At 48.4% G+C, this 13,106-nt stretch overlaps 1 protein-coding gene across 1 annotated transcript in view; it reads right to left on the bottom strand.

The window, feature by feature from the left end:
* The window catches only part of LOC145341215 (mannan-binding lectin serine protease 1-like), a 153,438-nt gene that overhangs the window by 32,219 nt on the left and 108,113 nt on the right, over nt 1–13,106 (bottom strand). Inside the window, exon 9 of the mRNA XM_080186136.1 lies at nt 6,735–6,872. Coding sequence (XP_080042262.1) covers nt 6,735–6,872 — 138 coding nt within the window. The remainder of the gene's footprint in view (nt 1–6,734; nt 6,873–13,106) is intronic.

Raw genomic sequence — 13,106 nt, 5'->3', positions numbered from 1 at the left:
TCGGAAAGTGTTAGAGAATGCCGCAATAACAGAAAAAACACAAAAATACTTCTCATTGAAAGGGCAGAAATGTCACATTATTGCACAATTTCCAATATTCAGACTGATATCCCACCCAGTCTAATCCCACTCCCGCCCTCACTCCCCGCACCCTTTAATATCCCACCCAGTCTAATCCCACTCCCGCCCTCACTCCCCGCACCCTTTAATATCCCACCCAGTCTAATCCCACTCCCGCCCTCACTCCCCGCACCCTTTAATATCCCACCCAGTCTAATCCCACTCTCCCCCTCACTCCCCGCACCCTTTAATATCCCACCCAGTCTAATCCCACTCTCCCCCTCACTCCCCGCACCCTTTAATATCCCACCCAGTCTAATCCCACTCTCCCCCTCACTCCCCGCACCCTTTAATATCCCACCCAGTCTAATCCCACTCTCCCCCCTCACTCCCCACACCCTTTAATATCCCACCCAGTCTAATCCCACTCTCCCCCTCACTCCCCGCACCCTTTAATATCCCACCCAGTCTAATCCCACTCTCCCCCTCACTCCCCGCACCCTTTAATATCCCACCCAGTCTAATCCCACTCTCCCCCTCACTCCCCGCACCCTTTAATATCCCACCCAGTCTAATCCCACTCTCCCCCTCACTCCCCACACCCTTTAATATCCCACCCAGTCTAATCCCACTCTCCCCCCTCACTCCCCGCACCCTTTAATATCCCACCCAGTCTAATCCCACTCTCCCCCTCACTCCCCGCACCCTTTAATATCCCACCCAGTCTAATCCCACTCTCCCCCTCACTCCCCGCACCCTTTAATATCCCACCCAGTCTAATCCCACTCTCCCCCCTCACTCCCCACACCCTTTAATATCCCACCCAGTCTAATCCCACTCTCCCCCTCACTCCCCGCACCCTTTAATATCCCACCCAGTCTAATCCCACTCTCCCCCTCACTCCCCGCACCCTTTAATATCCCACCCAGTCTAATCCCACTCTCCCCCTCACTCCCCGCACCCTTTAATATCCCACCCAGTCTAATCCCACTCTCCCCCCTCACTCCCCGCACCCTTTAATATCCCACCCAGTCTAATCCCACTCTCCCCCTCACTCCCCGCACCCTTTAATATCCCACCCAGTCTAATCCCACTCTCCCCCCTCACTCCCCGCACCCTTTAATATCCCACCCAGTCTAATCCCACTCTCCCCCTCACTCCCCTCACCCTTTAATATCCCACCCAGTCTAATCCCACTCTCCCCCTCATTCAAAGAACAAAGAAAATTACAGCACAGGAACAGGCCCTTTGGTCTTCCAAACCCGCACCGACCATGCTGCCCGACTGAACTAAAACCCTCTCCCCTTCCAGGAACCATATCACTCTATTCCCATCCTATTCATGTATTTGTGTAGACTCCCTTTAAAAGTCAATACCGTATCTGCTTCCACTATCTCCGTAAAAAGTCTGACAACACCAGGTTTTAGTCCAACCGATTTATTTGATAGTAAACGCACAAGCTTTCGAGGTTTCCGTCTTCGTCAGGTGAATGGAGAGTTATCTTGGATCTGGTGCTATGTAATGAGGCAGGTAGAATTAGGGACCTTGCGGTGAAGGATCCTCTTGGAGAGAGTGATCATTGTATGGTGGAGTTTCTGGTGCAGATGGAGGAGGAGAAAGTGGGTTCCCGGACACGCGTCCTTTGTTTGAATAGAGGGGAGTACGGTAGGATGAGAGAAGAATTGGCGAATGTGGACTGGGGGAGTGCATTGGAGGGAGGGTCTGCTGAGGAGCAGTGGAGGATCTTTAAGGAGATCTTTCTTGGTGCTCAGCAGAAATTTATTCCGATGGTCAAAAAGGACTGTAGGAGGAGTGGTAATAAGCCATGGATAACGAAGGAGGTGAAGGAAAGTGTTAAATTAAAAGCAGAGGAATTTAGAGTAGCTAAGAGTAGTGGGCGAGAAGAGGATTGGGAGAGGTTTAAATGTCAACAAAGATTGACAAAGAAGCTGATAAAGGAGGGTAGGAGAAACTATGAAGCTGGGCTAGCGCTTAATATAAAAAAGGATAGCAAGAGTTTTTATAAATATATAAAAAGGAAGAGGCTGGCTAGGGTGAACGTTGGTCCTTTAGAGGATGAGAAAGGGGACCTAGTGGTAGGGGATGGGGATATGGCTAAGGTATTGAATAACTTTTTTGTTTCTGTCTTCACAGAGGCGGACGTGAATAATTTGCCGGGTGTTAGCGATGGAAAGGTGGTAGGACTGGAGGGTCTTAATGACATTACTGTTACTAGAGAGGCGGTGCTCGACAGACTGGAGGGGCTGATTGTGGACAAGTCCCCAGGACCGGATGGAATGCATCCGAGGGTTCTGAAAGAAATGGCAGAGGTTATAGTGGATGCATTGGTGGTATTTTCCAGATGTCGCTGGATTCCGGGGAAGTGCCGGAGGATTGGAAAACGGCTAATGTTACGCCGTTGTTTAAGAAGGGTGCCAGGCAAAAGGCAGGGAATTATAGGCCGGTTAGTTTAACGTCTGTGGTAGGTAAAATGTTAGAATCCGTCATTAAGGAGGAAATTGCGAGGCATCTTGAAGGGAATTGCTTGATAGAGCAGACGCAGCACGGTTTCATGAAAGGGAAGTCGTGTCTGACAAATTTACTGGAGTTCTGTGAGGATGTGTCTAGTGCGGTCGATAGAGGAGAGCCGGTGGATGTGGTCTTTCTGGATTTTCAGAAGGCGTTTGACAAAGTACCTCACAAGAGGTTATTGCAGAAGGTCAGGGGACTTGGAATTGGGGGTAGGGTGTTAGCGTGGATAGAGGATTGGTTGTCAAATAGGAGGCAGAGAGTGGCGGTCAACGGGTGCTATTCGGATTGGCGGATGGTGACTAGTGGAGTGCCCCAGGGGTCGGTGCTGGGGCCTCAGCTTTTTACCATTTATAAAGACACCAAGATTGGGGGAATGGCAAATTGTGCGGAGGGTGTGGAGAGTCTGCAGAAGGATCTAGATAGGCTGGGCGAATGGGCCAGGAAATGGCAAATGGAATTTAATGTTGGCAAGTGTGAGGTGGTCCACTTTGGTAGGAAGAATGGTCGGAAGGACTATTACTTACGTGGCGAAAAACTGCAGCAGGCGACGGTACAGAGGGACCTCGGGGTCCTTGTGTATGAGTCGCAAAAACCCAGCTTGCAGGTGCAGCAGGTGGTCAGGAAGGCAAATGGGATGCTGGCCTTCATAGCGAAGGGGATTGAATATAAAAGTAGGGAGGTCTTGCTGCAGCTGTATAGGGCATTGGTGAGGCCGCAGCTGGAGTACTGTGTGCAGTTTTGGGCGCCGCACCTGCGCAAAGATATTTTGGCCTTGGAGGGAGTGCAGAGGAGGTTTACTAGGCTGATACCGGAGTTGAGGGGGTTTGAGCTATGAGGAGAGGCTGAATAAACTAGGCTTGTACTCGTTGGAGTTTAGAAGAATGAGGGGAGATCTCATTGAGACGTATAAGATGATGAATGGGATGGATAGGATAGAGGTGGAGAGACTCTTCCCGCTCAAAAAAGACACTAGGACTAGGGGGCACAGCCTCAAGATAAGGGGGGGCCGTTTTAGAACGGAGTTGAGGAGGAACTTCTTCACTCAAAGGGTGGTGAATCTCTGGAATTCTCTACCCGTTGAAGTGGTGGAGGCTGCCTCGCTAAATATTTTCAAGAAGCGGGTTGATGGGTTTTTGATAAGAGAGGGGATTAAGGGTTATGGGGAGAGGGCCGGAAAGTGGAACTGAGCCACGACAGATCAGCCATGATCTTATTGAATGGCGGGGCAGGCTCGAAGGGCCAGATGGCCTACTCCTGCTCCTATTTCTTATGTTCTTATGAAACATCGAAAGCTTGTGCGTTTACTATCAAATAAATCGGTTGGACTAAAACCTGGTGTTGTCAGACTTTTTACTGTGTTTACCCCAGTCCAACGCCGGCACTTCCACAGCATGTCCACTACCTCCCCCAACAACGAGTTCCAGGGACCCACTACTCTCTGTAAAAAATCTGCCTCGTACATCTCTTTTAAACCTTACTCTTCGCGCCTCAAACCTATGCCCCCTAGTAATTGACTCTTCCACCCTGGGAAAAAGCTTCTGACTATCCACTCTGTCCATGCCTCTCATAATCTTGTAGACTTCTATCAGGTCTCCCCTCAACCTCCGTCGCTCCTCCAAACAAACCAAGTTTCTCCAACCTCTCCTCATAGCTAATGCCCTCCATACCAGGCAACATCACGGTAAATCTTTTCTGTACCCTCCCCAAAGCCTCCACATCCTTCTGGTAGTGTGGTGACCAGAATTGAACACAATATTCCAAGTGCAGCCTAACTAAGGTTCTATAAAGCTGCAACATGTCTTGCCAATTTTTAAACTTAATACCCTGGCCGATGAAGAAAAGCATGCCATATGCCTTCTTGACTACCTTCCCCACCTGCATTGCCACTTTCAGCGACCTCTGTACATGTATATCCAGATCCCTTTGTCTATCAATACTCTTAAGGGTTCTGCCATTTACTGTATATTTCCGATCTGTATTAGGCCTCCCAAAATGTATTATCTCACATTTGTTTGCATTAAACTCCATCTGCCATCTCTCCACCCAAGTCTCCAACTGATCTATATCCTGCTGTATCCTCTGATGGTCCTCATTGCTATCCGCAAATCCACCAATCTTTGTGTTGTCCACAAACTTACTAATCAATCCAGTTACATTTTCCTCCAAATCATTTATATATATTAAAAATAGCAAAGGTCCCAGCACTGATCCCTGAGGAACACCACTTGTCACAGCCCTCCATTCAGAAACGCACCCTTCCACTGCTACCCTCTGTCTTCTTTGACTGAGCCAGTTTTGTATCCACCTTGCCAGCTCACTGATCCCATGCAACTTCACCTTCTACACCAGTCTGCCATGAGGGACCTTGTCAAAGGCCTTACTGAAGTCCATGTAAACAACATCTACTGCCCGACCCTCATCAATCATCTTCATCACTTCCTCCCCTTCACAAAACCATGGTACCTCTCACAAATAGGTCCACTTATTTCCAAGTGGGAATAAATCCTGTCTCAAAGAATCCTCTCCAATAATTTCCTGACCACTGATGTAAGGCTCACCGGCCTGTAATTACCTGGATTATTCTTGCTACCCTTCTTAAACAAAGGAACAACATTGGTTGTTCTCCAATCCTTTGGGACCTTCGCTGTAGACAGTGAGGATACAAAGATTTCTCTCTAGGCCCCAGCAATTTCCTCCCTGTCTCTCTCAGTATTCTGGGGTATATCCCATCAGGCCCTGGGGACTTGTCTACTTTAATGTTTCTCAAAAACCCCCAATACCTCCTCCTTTTTGATCTCAACATGACTCAAACTATCTATATACCCTTTCCCAGACTCATCATCCACCAAGTCCTTCTCGTTGGTGAATACTGACGCAAAGTACTCATTTAATACCTTGCCCATTTCCTCTGTCTCCATGCATAGATTCCCTCCCTTGTCCTTGAGTTGGCCAACCCTCTCTCTGGCTACCCTCTTGCTCTTTATATATGTATAAAAAGCCCTGGGATTTTCCTTAATCTTGCAGGCCAATGATTTTTCATGACCCCTTTTAGCCCTCCTTACTCTTTGCTTAAGTTTCTTTCTACTTTCCTTGTATTTCACACTTGCTTCGTGTGTTCCCAGCCTCCGAGCTTTGAGAAGGCTTCCTTTTTCTCTTTGACGAGGCTCACAATATTTCTTGTTATCCAAGGTTCCCAAAACTTGCCTTACTTATTCTTCATCCTTACAGGAATATGCCAGTCCTGAATCTCTATCAATTTACACTTGAAAGTCTCCCACATGCCAGATGTTGATTTGCCTTCAAACATCTGCCCTCAATCTACATTCTTCAGTTCCTGCCTTATATTGTTGTAATTAGCCTTCCCCCAATTTAGCACCTTAATTTGATGACTACACTGATCTTTATCCATCAGTATCTTAAATCTTAATGAATTGTGGTCACTGTTGCCCTACTGAAACATTGACCACCTGGCTGGGTTCATTCCCCAATACCAGCTCTAGTATGGCCCCTTCCCTAGTTGGACTATTTACATACTGTTTCAAGAAGCCCTCCTGGATGTTCCTTACAAACTCTCCCCCATCCACGCCCCTCGCACTAAGTGAGTCCCAGTCAATATTGGGGAAATTAAAATCTCCCACCACAACAACCCTGTTACTTTTATACCTTGCCAAAATCTGCGTACATATCTGTTCCTCAATCTCCCGCTGGCTGTTGGGCAGCCTATAGTAAACCCCCAACATTGAGACTACACTTTTCCTATTCCTGAGCTCTACCCATATTGCCTTGCTGTATGAGCCCTCCGATGTGTCCTCCCGGAGTACAGTTGTGATATTCTCCTTAGTAAGAAGTCTGATAACATCAGGTTGTATCGACACCATATTCTCCTTAACCAGTAGTGCAACTCCCTCACTCCTTTTACATCCCCCTCTATCCCGCCTGAAACATCTGTATCCTGGAATGTACCCTTTAATAACCCAAGGTCTATGATGGAACTAAGAGCTGTTGTTGGAGGACGGGTTAGTTGACAATGCGTGGGTGTGTGAATTGTCAATGACCCACTCCCACTTCAGCTCTGGGGGTTTCTGTTCACACACAGCTTCCATTTGAAATTGAGATCCTTTATATGAAACTGGTCCACTTACTATTTAGCTCAGGATCCAGGTGATAAAATAAATCAGGACAGGAATATTCAATATGACTTCTGAACAGTGTGAGGTTCTCTTTTGAATGGTATGTGATGATTCCATCTTCCAGGGGTCGCGGTGCCCCACAATCTATAACTAGAAACAGAATCCCACCAGTAGGACCCTTTAAATAATCACATTGATAATCACAGTACTCTCTCCTTACTGATGTAACATTTTTATAGCATCACCTATTCCTCTTCCCACAATCCCTGCATCACTCCCAAAACACCCACACACACACACACACACACACAGTCCATATCCTTGTCCCATCCCTTTCCTGCAACCATCTCTCAGCAGGTGCTGATTCTGTTTCTGGGGATATTTCGCTACCTTATGCTAATTCAACCCAAGTAAACACAAACAATGAACTGTCAGAGGGTCAGTGCTGAGGGAGTGCTGCACTGTCAGAGGGTCAGTGCTGAGGGAGTGCCGCACTGTCAGAGGGTCCGTGCCGAGGGAGTGCCGCACTGTCAGAGGGTCAGTGCTGAGGGAGTGCCGCACTGTCAGAGGGTCAGTGCTGTGGGAGTGCCGCACTGTCAGAGGGTCAGTGCTGAGGGAGTGCCGCACTGTCAGAGGGTCAGTGCTGAGGGAGTGCCGCACTGTCAGAGGGTCAGTGCTGAGGGAGTGCTGCACTGTCAGAGGGTCAGTGCTGAGGGAGCGCCGCACTGTCAGAGGGTCAGTGCTGAGGGGGTGCCGCATTGTCAGAGGGTCAGTACTGAGGGAGTGCTGCACTGTCAGAGGGTCAGTACTGAGGGAGTGCTACACTGTCAGATTCTCGGCTTTTTGTCAGGAGCAGGGTACCAGTGGTGTTGGATTTCCCTAACCTCTCTCTGTTAATTACAGCTTCCCAGGGGTCTCTATCCTTTCAAACTCTGCATTGAAGTCAGCAGGGAGGATCTGCTTGCCATGTTGAGACTCAGGTCAAGGATTAGAACCGTAGAACCCTACAATCCCACCCAGGCCATACCCCCATATCCCTACATATTTACCCACTAATCGCTCTATGGGATTGAGGGTGATTTAGCAGTTTGGATCAGGAATTGGCTAGCTGATAGAAGACAGAGGGTGGTGGTTGATGGGAAATATTCAACCTGGAGTTCAGTTACTAGTGGTGTATCTCAGGGATCTGTTTTGGGGCCACTGCTGTTTGTCATTTTTATAAATGACCTGGTTGAGGGTGGAGAAGGATGGATTAGTAAATTTGCTGACGACACCAAAGTCGGAGGAGTTGTAGACAGTGAGGATGGACGTTGCAGTTTGCAGAGGGACATAGATAAGCTGCAGAGCTGGGCCGAGATGTGGCAAATGGAGTTTAATACAGAAAAGTGTGAGGTAAGAGTAACAGGAATACAGAATATAGGGCTAATGGAAGGACTCTTAGTAGTGTTGATGAGCAGAGAGATTTCGGGTTACATGTGCATAGCTCCCTGAAAGTTGGCACCCAGGTTGATAAGGTTGTTAAGAAGGTGTACGGTGTGTTAGCTTTTATTGGTAGAGGGATTGAATTTCGGAGCTGTGAGGTCATGTTGCAACTGTACAAAACTCTGGTGCGGCCGCACTTGGAGTATTGCGTACAGTTCTGGTCACTGCATTATAAGAAAGATGTGGAAGCATTGGAAAGGGTGCAGAGGAGGTTTACCAGGATGTTGCCTGGTATGGTGAGAAGGTCTTATGAGGAAAGGCTGAGGGACTTGAGGTTATTTTCATTAGAGAGGAGGTTACGAGGTGACCTAATTGAGGCATACAAGATGATCAAAGGATTGGATAGGGTGGACAGTGAGAACCTTTTACCTCGGATGGTGATAGCTAACATGAGGGGACATAGCTTTAAATTAAGGGGTGGTAATTATAGGATGGATGTCAGAGGTAGGTTCTTTATTCAGAGGGTAGTAAGGGCGTGGAATGCCCTGCCTGCAGCAGTTGTGGACTCGCCAACTTTAAGGGTGTTCAAATGGTCAGTGGATAGGCATATGGATAACATTGGAATAGTTTAGGTTAGAGGGACATTAGATTGGTTCCACTGGTCGGCGCAACATTGAGGGCCGAAGGGCCTGGACTGCGCTGTAATGTTCTATGTTCTAACCTAAGCATCCTAGTACACTAAGGGGCAATTTCTTAGCATGGCCAATCAACCTAGCCTGCACATCTTTGGACTGTGGGACGAAACTGGAGCACCCAGAGGAAACCTATGCAGACACGAGGAGAATGTGCAAACTCCATACAGACAGTGACCCAAGCTGGGAATCGAACCCAGGTCCCTGGAGCTGTGAAGCAGCAGTGCTAACCCACTGTGCTACCGTGCCACCCATATCTGAGGCTGGAGTAAAATTCTTCTTTGGACTGGTCTGCAGCTGCCAGTGTTGGAATGCAGTAGCACGCTGGTTCTGGCCTCGCGTGAGCTGAAGGGACATCAGGAACCCAGTTACTCCACAAGGGGAGCCTCTGAAACATACAACCAGTTTGTTCTTAATGGTGAATCCAACTTCGTGAGCTATCCATCTTCCTCTGGTTTAACTTTCCAGTAAAAAGTCTGACAACACCAGGTTTTAGTCCAACCGATTTATTTGATAATAGACTCACAAGCTTTTGAGGTTTCCCTCTTCGTCAGGTGAATGGAGAGTTCTGGCCTCAGACAGAGCATATAAAGCACAGACAGTTTAAAGATTACTGATTAGAATGCGAATCCTTACACCTAACCTGCTGTTCAAGACCTGAAGTGGCTGACAATGTGAGTGGAAGGAGCACTGATCACAGGTTACAGAGATGTGTATTGTCTCCAGACAGTACAGTAAGTGAGGTTTTGTAAACCCAGGTAAGTCACGGGGGTCACAGATAGTGCGACATGAACCCAAGATCCCTGTTGAGACCGTCCTCATGTGTGTGGAACTTGGCTATCAGTCTCTGTTCAGCGACTCTGCGCTGTCGTGTGTCGTGAAGGCCACCTTGGAGAATGCTTACCCGAAGGTCAGAGGCTGATATAGCTAAGTTCCGCACACATGAGGACGGTCTCAACAGGGATCTTGGGTTCATGTCACACTATCTGTGACCCCCGTGACTTGCCTGGGTTTACAAAACCTCACTTACTGTACTGTCTGGAGACAATACACATCTCTGTAACCTGTGATCAGTGTTCCTTCCACACACATTATCAGCCACTTCAGGTCTTGAACAGCAGGTTAGGTGTAAGGATTCGCATTCTAATCAGTAATCTCTAAACTGTCTGTGCTTTATATGCTCTGTCTGAGGCCAGAACTCTCCATTCACCTGACGAAGAGGGAAACCTCGAAAGCTTGTGAGTCTATTATCAAATAAATCGGTTGGACTAAAACCTGGTGTTGTCAGACTTTTTACTGTGTTTACGCCAGTCCAATGCCGGCATACCCACATCATTAACTTTCCAGCTCAGAGTGTCACCATCACCTGGATCTTGAGCTGCCATTCCCTGCCCACCAGGTCTCGCTTAGGGCAGCAATGTCAAAACATCTGAGCTCCCGGGCAATGAAAATAGGACATTATTCTGCTCTGTCATTGTTGGTGTTGTCCATGGGGTCTCAATGCCTGAGGCCCGAACTTTATTTTAAGGGATGGAGGATTTTTTAAAATTCATTTGTGGGATCTGGGTATCACTGGCTAGCCAGTGTTTATTGCCCATCCCTGATTGCCCCCTGCAGAGCAGTTGAGAGTCAACCACATTGCTGTGGCTCTGGCATCACGTCGGCCAGACCAGGTAAGGATGGCAGATTTTGTCCCCTAGATGGACATTAGTGAACCAGATGGGTCTTTAACGAAAATCAACAATGGTTTCAAGGTCATCAATAGGTTCTTAATTCCAGATTTTTTCTACTGAATTCAAATTCCACCATCTGCCATCCCCGGGTCTCCAGAACGTCAGCTGAATTAATCGTCTGTGATAATAGCATTAGACCGTCACCTCCCCCAAATGCCTGGATATGTGTTAACATGGTGTGCCCATTCCTCACCAGCTACTACACAGGTTTGACAGAGCAGGGCCTTGGTCCAGCAACTAAGATGAGTGGAGACCATGAGGGAAGAGCAGACATACTCCAACTGTTCTCCTTCTTCTTCACACAGGACATCGCTCCCTGGGATTCCAAGGAGGCAGTGGTGGCATCATGAGCTCATGAGGGTGGCACTATCCTTTCTTCATTAACAGCCAGGAGAGAGGGGCCATTCACAGAGAGAGAGGGAGAGAGAGAGACAGGGGCAATAGGGCCATTCACAGAGAGAGAGAATGACCCCATTGCCCCCCCTCCCTCTCACTGTGAATGGCCCCATTGCCCCTGTCTCTCTCTCTGCGAACGGCCCCTCTCTCTCTCTCTCCCTCTCACTGTGAATGGCCCCATTGCCCCCCCGCTCTCTCTGTGAATGGTCCTACTGCCCCTCTCTCTTTCTGTGAATGCCCCCACCTTGCTCTGTGAATGGCCCCCCCTCTCTGTGAATGTCCCCCCACTCTCGCTCTGTGAATGGCCCCCCTCTCTCTCCCTCTCTGTGAATGGCCCCCCTCTCTCTCTCTCTGTGAATGGGCCCCCCCCCTCTCTCTCTCTGTCTCGCTCTGTGAATGCCCCCCCTCTCTGTGAATGCCCCTCCTCGCTCTGTGAATGCCCCCCCACTCTCGGTCTGTGAATGGCCCCCTCTCTCTCTCTCTCTCTCTCTGTGAATGGTCCCCCCCTCTCTCTCTCTGTGAATGGCCCCCCTCTCTCTCTGTGAATGGCCCCTCCCTCTCTCTCTCTCTGTGAATGGCCTCTCTCTCTCTCTCTCTGTGAATGGCCCCCTCTCTCTCTCTCTCTCTCTCTGTGAATGGCCCCCCTCTCTCTCTGTGAATGGCCCCTCCCTCTCTCTCTCTCTGTGAATGGCCCCCTCTCTCTCTCTCTCTCTCTCTCTGTGAATGGCCCCCCTCTCTCTCTGTGAATGGCCCCCTCTCTCTCTCTCTCTCTGTGAATGGCCCCCCTCTCTCTCTGTGAATGGTCCCCCTCTCTCTCTGTGAATGGCTCTCTCTCTCTCTCTCTGTGAATGGCCTCTCTCTCTCTCTCTCTCTCTCTCTGTGAATGGCCTCTCTCTCTCTCTCTCTCTGTGAATGGCCCCCCCTCTCTCTCTCTCTCTCTGTGAATGGTCCCACTGCCCCTCTCTCACAACCATCTTCTTTTGTGCCGAATGGAACTCCAACCAATGAAAGATTTTCCCTGATTTCTTTTGACTCCAGTTTCGCTCTAGCTCCTTGGTGCCACACCCGGTCAAATGCAGCCTTGATATCGAGGGCAGTCACCCTCACCTCACCTCTGGAGTTCAGCTCTTTAATCCAAGTTTGGATCAATGTTGTAACGAAGTTAGTGGGTGACCCTGGGTGAAACCCAAACTGGCGTCACTGAGCAGGTTATTGGTGGCCTCAAATTGGTTGGACTCAAATCTGGTGTTGTCAGACTTCTTACTGTGTTTACCCCAGTCCAACGCCGGCATCTCCACATCAGGTTATTGCTGAGCAGGTGCTGCTTGATAGCGCTGTCGATAACCCCTTCCATCACTTTACTGATGATCGAGAGTAGACTGATTGGGCAGTAATTGGCTGGGTTGGATTTGTCCTGCTTTTCCACATTGTCAGGTAGATGCCACTGGAACAGCTTGATTAGGGTTCCAGCAGGTTCTGGAACATAAGTCTTCAGTACTATTGCTGGAATGTTGTCAGGGTCTTTGGCGCGTCTGATGTCTTCAGCTGTTTCTTGCTAACATTGTGGAGTGAATTGAAATGGCTGAAGACTGGCATGTGTTATGCTGGGAACCTTCGAAGTGGATCATCAGCACTTCCAGCTGAAGATTGCTGCGAATGTTTCAGCCTTATCTTTCACACTGATGTGCTGGGTCCATCATTAAGGATGGGGATATTTGTGGATCCTCCTCCAGTGAGGTGTTTAATTGTCTACCACCATTCACAGCTGGATGTGAGAGGACTGCAGAGCTTAGATCAGATCCATTGGCTGTCAATCTTATTACTTGCTGCTTATGCTTTTTAACATGCATGTTGTCGCGTGTTGTAGCCCACATGCAAAATCTGCAGGAATGAATCTACAAGTGAGGCTGGAGTGAATCAGATAAAGTCCTTTTCATCAGTGTGACACCGAATTCACAAGCTAGGAATAAAGAGACTTGTGATAAATCCAGCTTTAATCTCCGACTCCCAACCTATCACTAAACATTCAGCCATTATTTCCAAGCACAAGTCATGAACTTTCCTGAAGAAAGAATCAGCATTAATATCAAAAGCTGGCTGCTCTGAAATTGTGTCAGAAATTCTGTTGTTGAACATGAAAG

This window comes from Carcharhinus amblyrhynchos, chromosome 3, assembly GCF_965287045.1.
Source record: "Carcharhinus amblyrhynchos chromosome 3, sCarAmb.v2.hapA, whole genome shotgun sequence".
Taxonomy (NCBI): domain Eukaryota; kingdom Metazoa; phylum Chordata; class Chondrichthyes; order Carcharhiniformes; family Carcharhinidae; genus Carcharhinus; species Carcharhinus amblyrhynchos.
Note: the sequence above shows the minus strand (reverse complement) of the source record. Positions and strands in the feature narration are given on the sequence as shown.